Source organism: Salmo salar, chromosome ssa07 (assembly GCF_905237065.1).
Source record: "Salmo salar chromosome ssa07, Ssal_v3.1, whole genome shotgun sequence".
Classification (NCBI taxonomy): domain Eukaryota; kingdom Metazoa; phylum Chordata; class Actinopteri; order Salmoniformes; family Salmonidae; genus Salmo; species Salmo salar.
Genome location: NC_059448.1, coordinates 64,142,946 through 64,151,031, shown reverse-complemented (window position 1 = coordinate 64,151,031; position 8,086 = coordinate 64,142,946). Strand labels below are relative to the sequence as shown.

At 45.3% G+C, this 8,086-nt stretch overlaps 1 protein-coding gene across 7 annotated transcripts in view; it reads right to left on the bottom strand.

Annotated features, from left to right (window-relative positions):
• LOC106592269 (voltage-dependent calcium channel subunit alpha-2/delta-4) overlaps positions 1-8,086 on the bottom strand; it is a 241,091-nt gene that overhangs the window by 214,997 nt on the left and 18,008 nt on the right. For all 7 annotated transcript variants that reach the window (XM_045722452.1, XM_045722455.1, XM_045722456.1 and 4 more), the window contains 2 exons: positions 4,908-5,084; positions 2,205-2,367 (listed from right to left, as the gene is read on the bottom strand). In XM_045722452.1, coding sequence (XP_045578408.1) covers positions 2,205-2,367; positions 4,908-5,084 — 340 coding nt within the window. The remainder of the gene's footprint in view (positions 1-2,204; positions 2,368-4,907; positions 5,085-8,086) is intronic.

Here is an 8,086-nt window from a genome sequence, read left to right as displayed (position 1 = left end):
AAATGAAAAATCTGTTGCGCAGCAACTCACTGCCTTCCTGAAGACAAACAATGTACACGAAACGCTTCAGTCTGGTTTTAGACCCCATCATAGCACTGAGACTGCACTTGTGAAGGTGGTAAATGACCTTTTAATGACGTCAGACCGAGGTTCTGCGTCTGTCCTCGTGCTCCTAGATCTTAGTGCTGCTTTTGATACCATCGATCACCACATTCTTTTGGAGAGATTGGAAACCCAAATTGGTCTACATGGACAAGTTCTGGCCTGGTTTAGGTCTTATCTGTCGGAAAGATATCAGTTTGTCTCTGTGAATGGTTTGTCCTCTGACAAATCAACTGTAAATTTTGGTGTTCCTCAAGGTTCCGTTTTAGGACCACTATTGTTTTCACTATATATTTTACCTCTTGGAGATGTCATTCGAAAACATAATGTTAAATTTCACTGCTATGCGGATGACACACAGCTGTACATTTCAATGAAACATGGTGAAGCCCCAAAATTGCCCTCGCTAGAAGCCTGTGTCTCAGACATAAAGAAGTGGATGGCTGCAAACTTTCTACTCTTAAACTCGGACAAAACAGAGATGCTTGTTCTAGGTCCCAAGAAACAAAGAGATCTTCTGTTGAATCTGACAATTAATCTGGATGGTTGTACAGTCGTCTCAAATAAAACTGTGAAGGACCTCGGTGTTACTCTGGACCCTGATCTCTCTTTTGAAGAACATATCAAGACTGTTTCAAGGACAGCTTTTTTCCATCTACGAAACATTGCAAAAAACAGAAACTTTCTGTCCAAAAATGATGCAGAAAAATCAATCCATGCCTTTGTTACTTCTAGGTTGGACTACTGCAATGCTCTACTTTCCTGCTACCCGGATAAAGCACTAAATAAACTTCAGTTAGTGCTAAACACGGCTGCTAGAATCCTGACTAGAACCAAACATTTTTATCATATTACTCCAGTGCTAGCCTCCCTACACTGGCTTCCTGTTAAGGCAAGGGCTGATTTCAAGGTTTTACTGCTAACCTACAAAGCATTACATGGGCTTGCTCCTACCTATCTTTCCGATTTGGTCCTGCCGTACATACCTACACGTACGCTACGGTCACAAGACGCGGGCCTCCTAATTGTTCCTAGAATTTCTAAGCAAACAGCTGGAGGCAGGGCTTTCTCCTATAGAGCTCCATTTTTATGGAATAGTCTGCCTACCCATGTGAGAGACGCAGACTCAGTCTCAACCTTTAAGTCTTTACTGAAGACATATCTCTTCAGTAGGTCCTATGATTAAGTGTAGTCTGGCCCAGGGGTGTGAAGGTGAACGGAAAGGCTGGAGCAACGAACCGCCCTTGCTGTCTCTGCCTGGCCGGTTTCCCCTCTTTCCACTGGGATTTTCTCTAGAGACAGCAGGAGCGGTAGAGATACTCTCAAAGATCGGCTATGAAAAAGCCAACTGACACTTACTCTTGTGTTACTGACTTGTTGCACCCTCGACAACTACTATGATTATTATTATTTGACAATGCTGGTCATTTATGAACATTTGAACATAATCTCCACCCGGCACAGCCAGAAGAGGACTGGCCACCCCTCATAGCCTGGTTCCTCTCTAGGTTTCTTCCTAGGTTTTGGCCTTTCTAGGGAGTTTTTCCTAGCCACCGTGCTTCTACACCTGCATTGCTTGCTGTTTGGGGTTTTAGGCTGTGTTTCTGTACAGCACTTTGTGATATCAGCTGATGTAAGAAGGGCTATATAAATAAATGTGATTTGATTTGATTTTCCTAAGCAGCTAAAGACAGGGAGCTAACCCAACCCTGTCTGGATAATGTTGAGAGACCATGGCATTGTCCTAAGCAGCTAAAGACAGGGAGCTAACCCAACCCTGTCTGGATAATGTTGAGAGACCATGGCATTGTCCTAAACAGCTAAAGACAGGGAGCTAACCCAACCCTGTCTGGATAATGTTGAGAGACCATGGCATTGTCCTAAACAGGAGCTGAGCTAACCCAACCCTGTCTGGGTAATGTTGAGAGACCATGGCATTGTCCTAAGCAGCTAAAGACAGGGAGCTAACCCAACCCTGTCTGGATAATGTTGAGAGACCACGGCATTGTCTTAAAGAAAAGAGGCTAACCCAACCCTGTCTGGATAATGTTGAGAGACCATGGCATTGTCCTAAGCAGCTAAATGAACCACCGCTAGCTGACCTTTGTTGTAAACGTTGGTGGGAACCTGTATGTCGCTCTGCAGAGTGTTGACCTGGAGCTTGTTGAAGTGTTCATTCTCTTCCAGAGGAAACTCTCCTCCCAGCTCGATAGGGTTTCCATCTTTATCCACTGAGTTGATCAGCATAGAGTTATAGTAGTCAAACTGATGAGGAGAGAGAAATCACAGAGTTACTGTAGTCAAACTGATGAGGAGAGAGAAATCACAGAGTTACTGTAGTCAAACTGATGAGGAGAGAGAAATCACAGAGTTATAGTAGTCAAACTGATGAGGAGAGAGAAATCACAGAGTTACTGTAGTCAAACTGATGAGGAGGGAGAAATCACAGAGTTACTGTAGTCAAACTACAACAGAGATCATAGGAAAAGGTAAGTTCAAACTACAACAGAGATCATAGGAAAAGATAAGGTCAAACTACAACAGAGATCATAGGAAATGATAAGGTCAAACTCCAACAGAGATCATAGGAAAAGATAAGGTCAAACTCCAACAGAGATCATAGGAAAAGATAAGGTCAAACTGCAACAGAGATCATAGGAAAAGATAAGGTCAAACTCCAACAGAGATCATAGGAAAAGATAAGGTCAAACTACAACAGAGATCATAGGAAATGATAAGGTCAAACTCCAACAGAGATCATAGGAAAAGATAAGGTCAAACTGCAACAGAGATCATAGGAAAAGATAAGGTCAAACTGCAACAGAGATCATAGGAAAAGATAAGGTCAAACTGCAACAGAGATCATAGGAAAAGATAAGGTCAAACTGCAACAGAGATCATAGGAAAAGATAAGGTCAAACTGCAACAGAGATCATAGGAAAAGATAAGGTCAAACTGCAACAGAGATCATAGGAAAAGATAAGGTCAAACTGCAAAAGAGAGTGCACATCACAAAGGTCAATAGCTGCTGTACATTTCAAACCTTGAATATTTTGTACAGCTGTAATGATCTTGTTTTGTGTTTTATATGTATAATAATAAAGTTATATTTGTTACGTGTACTTTGCGTTCGGAAAGTATTCAGTACCCTTGACTTTTTACGTTACAGCCTTATTCTAAAATGTATTAAATAAATCAAATACCTCATCAATCTACACACAATATCCAAAAATTACAAAGTGAAAACAGATTTTAAGACATTTTTGCAAATGTATTAAATAGTATAAAGAAAAAGTATTCAGACCCTTTGCTATGAGCTCAGGTGCATCCTGTTTCCATTGATCATACTTGAGATGTTTCAACAACTTGATTGGACTCCACCTGTTGCAAATTCAATTGACTGGATATGATTTGGAAAGGCACACACCTATAAGGTCCCACAGTTGACAGTGCATGTCAGAGCAAAAACCAAGCAATGAGGTTGAAGGAATTGTCTGTAGAGCTCCAGGACAGGATTGTGTCAAGGCACAGATCGGGGGAAGGGTACCAAAACATTTCTGCAGCATTGAATATCCCAAAAACACAGTGGTCTCCATCATTGTTAAATGGAAAAAGTTTGGAACCACCAAGACTCTTCCTAGAGCTGGCCACCCGTCCAAACTGAGAATTCAGGGGAGAAGGGCCTTGGTCAGGGAGGTGACCAAGAACCTGATGGTCACTCTGACAGAGCTCTAGAGTTCCTCTGTGGAGATGGGAGAACCTTCCAGAAGGGCAACCATCTCTGCAGCACTCCACCAATCAGGCCTTTATGGTAGTGGCCAGATGGAAGCCCCTCCTCAGTAAAAGGCACATGACAGCCCACTTGGAGTTTTCCAAAAGGCACCTAAAGGACTCTCAGACCATGCGAAACAAAATTCTCTGGTCCGATGAAACCAAGATTGAACATGGTGGTGGCAGCATCATGCTGTGGGGATGTTTTTCAGCGGCAGGGACTGGTCGACTAGTCAGGATTGAGGGAAAGATGAACAGAGCAAAGTACAGAAAGATCCTTGATGAAAACCTGCTCCAGAGAGCTCAGGACCTTTGACTGGGACGAAGGTTGACCTTCCTACAGGACAACAACTCCAAGCACACAGCGAAGACAATGCAGGAGAAGCTTCGGTACAATTCTCTGAATGTCCTTGAGTGTCCCAGCCAGAGTCCGGACTTGAATCCAATCGAACATCTTTGGAGAGACCTGAAAATAGCTGCGCAGCAACACTCCCCATCCAACCTGACAGAGCTTGAAAGGATCTGCAGAGAAGAATGGGAGAAACTCCCCAAATACAGGTGTGTCAAGCTTGTAGCGACATACCCAAGAAGACTCAAGGCTGTAATTGCTGTCAAAGCTGCTTCAACAAAGTACTGAGTAAAGGGGCTGAATACTTATGTAAATGTAATATTTCATATTTTTTTTTTATACATGTCTAATGTTTAAAAACCTGTTTTTGCTTTGTCATTATGGGGTATTGTGATGTCATTATGGGGTATTGTGATGTCTTTATGGGGTATTGTGATGTCTTTATGGGGTATTGTGATGTCCTTATGGGCTATTGTGTGTAAATTGATGAGGGGGAAAAAAAGGTAATCCATTTTAGAATAAGGCTGTAATGTAACATTATGTGGAAAAAGTCAAGAGGTCTTAATACTCCCTGAATGCACTGTACACCAACTCAGTCTGTGACGATCGGTTACTTTTGAACAACAGCCCTTAAAAAGTGTATTCGTAAGGAGGAACACAGTGGTGTGATTACACTGTGACTGACCTCTAAGGTAGCGTTGAATTCATGGTATAGATCAGCGTCCTCCGCTGCCTCCGCCAGTCTCTTGACAGACTTCATCTTCCTACCCAGCATGCCCTCCATCTCCTCAGCAAACTTCTTCACCAGTTCCTCTCCGTCCACCTCCTCCATCTTCACCGTGGGCTCAATGTCTTTGTATTTCTGGAGAGGAAAGGGTTAAATACCGTTAATAAACATGTTTAAGTAACCAACGGTCCCTGATATCATGTCCTGTTAACTGCACAGGTGAACTGTCAGATTTTATTATCTTTCAGGAATCAGGTGTTTTCAAGTCTGTAATTGAATCCACTTCCACAAGGGAGCTGTCATAAGAGACACATGTAACGTATTGTATGACAACAATCAGAGAAGAGTTAGATCTTGGTATTGGATTGGCTAGAGAACAAAGAGCTTATCTCTAAATAGAACCTTGACAAACCGCTATCTGACTCTGTTGTCCCAGCTGGTGACTATTCAACAGCTGTTGGTGGATTAAAGTCGTCTGTTAATCATCTCCTGTTGTTTTTACCACAGTCAGTCTTTGACAATGGTGTTAACCCTCTGCCCTCATCACCTCTCACATACCAACACATTAACTTAAACACACAAATACACTCAGTGGACAGTTTATTAGGTACAAAACCCCCGTTCACGAAAATGGTTCGCTCCTACAAGCAGTGTTGCTGTGGCTTGCTATATAAAGCAGGCAAACAGGCATCAAGGCATTCAGTTACTACTCGATTAAACGTTAGAATGGGCAAAACGAGTGACCTAAGGGACTTTGAGCGTGGTATGATCGTCGGTGCCAGGCGTGCTGGTTCCAGTATCTCAGAAATGACCAGGCTGATCCAGGAGTGAATAGTATCCCAGGCTGGATCACTGGATCAGAGGGAATAGAACCCCAGGCTGGATCACTGGATCAGAGGGAATAGAACCCCAGGCTGGATCACTGGATCAGAGGCAATAGAACCCCAGGCTGGATCACTGGGAATAGTACCCCAGGCTGGATCACTGGATCAGACGACAGGATGGAATAGTACCCCAGGCTGGATCACTGGATCAGAGGGAATAGAACCCCAGGCTGGATCACTGGATCAGAGGGCAGGAGGGAATAGTACCCCAGGCTGGATCACTGGATCAGAGGACAGGATGGAATAGTACTCCAGGCTGGATCACTGGATCAGAGGGAATAGAACCCCAGGCTGGATCACTGGATCAGAGGGCAGGAGGGAATAGAACCCCAGGCTGGATCACTGGATCAGAGGGAATAGAGCCCCAGGCTGGATCACTGGATCAGAGGGAATAGTACCCCAGGCTGGATCACTGGATCAGAGGGAATAGAACCCCTGGCTGGATCACTGGATCAGAGGGAATAGAACCCCAGGCTGGATCACTGGATCAGAGGACAGGAGGGAATAGAACCCCAGGCTGGATCCCTGGATCAGAGGGAATAGAACCCCAGGCTGGATCCCTGGATCAGAGGGAATAGAACCCCAGGCTGGATCCCTGGATCAGAGGGAATAGAACCCCAGGCTGGATCCCTGGATCAGAGGGAATAGAACCCCAGGCTGGATCCCTGGATCAGAGTGAATAGTACCCCAGGCTGTATCACTGGATCAGAGGGAATAGAACCCCAGGCTGGATCACTGGATCAGAGGGAATAGAACCCCAGGCTGGATCCCTGGATCAGAGGGAATAGAACCCCAGGCTGGATCCCTGGATCAGAGGCAATAGAACCCCAGGCTGGATCACTGGATCAGAGGGAATAGAACCCCAGGCTGGATCACTGGATCAGAGGGAATAGAACCCCAGGCTGGATCACTGGATCAGAGGGCAGGAGGGAGATGACAAGGGGACACTCCTAGAAAGCTTCAGGCATTCAGCAAATCAAATCCAATTGTATTTGTCACATGCGCCGAATACAACAGGTGTAGACCTTACAGTGAAATGCTTACTTACAAGCCCTTAACCAAAAATGCAGTTTTAAGAAAATACAAAAAAAGTAAGAGATAAGAATAACAAATAATTGAAGAGCAGCAGTACATAACAATAGTGGGGCTATATACAGGGGGTACTGGTACAGAGTCAATGTGTCAATGTGCAGGGTCATGGGTGTCGAGGTAATTATGTACATGTAGGTAGAGTTATTAAAGTGGCTATGCATAGAAAATAACAGAGAGTAGCAGCAGCGTGGGGGGGGGGGCAGGCAATGCAAAAGTCTGGGTAGCCACTTGATTAGCTGTTCAGGAGTCTTATGGCTTGGGGGTAGAAGCTGTTTAGAAGCCTCTTGGACCTAGACTTGGTGCACCGGTACCGTTTGCCGTGCGGTAGCAGAGAGAACAGTCTATGACAAGGGTGGCTGGAGTCTGACAATTTTTCGAGCCTTCCTCTCTGACACCACCTGGTATAGAGGTCCTGGATGGCAGGAAGCTTGGCCCCAGTGATGTACTGGGCCGTACGCGATGTGGACGCCAAGGAACTTGAAGCTCTCAACCTGCTCCACTACAGCCCCGTCGATGAGAATGGGGGGCGTGCTCGGTCTTCCTTTTCCTGTAGGCAACAATCATCTCCTTTGTCTTGATCACGTCGAGGGAGAGGTTGTTGTCCTTGCACCACACGGTCAGGTCGCTGACCTCCTCCCTATAGTCCGTCTCATCATTGTCGGTGATCAGGCCTACCACTGTTGTGTCATCAGCAAACTTAATGATGGTGTTGGAGTCGTGCCTGAATATACAGTCATGAGTGAACAGGGAGTACAGGAGGGGACTGAGGACGCACCCCTGAGGGGCCCCGTGTTGAGGATCAGTGTGGTTGATGTGTTGTTACCTACCCTTACCACCTGGGGGCGGCCCATCAGGAAGTCCAGGATCCAGTTGCAGAGGGAGGTGTTTAGTCCCAGGGTCCTTAGCTTAGTGATGAGCTTTGAGGGCACTATGGTGTTGAACGCTGAGCTGTAGTCAATGAACAGCATTCTCACATAGGTGTTCCTTTTGTCCAGGTGAGAAAGGGCAGTGTGGAGTGCAATAGAGATTGCATCATCCGTCGATCTGTTAGTGTGGTATGCAAATTGGAGTGGGTCTAGGGTTTCTGGGATAATGGTGTTGATGTGAGCCATGACCAGCCTTTCAAAGCATTTCATGGCTACAGACATGAGTGCTACGGGG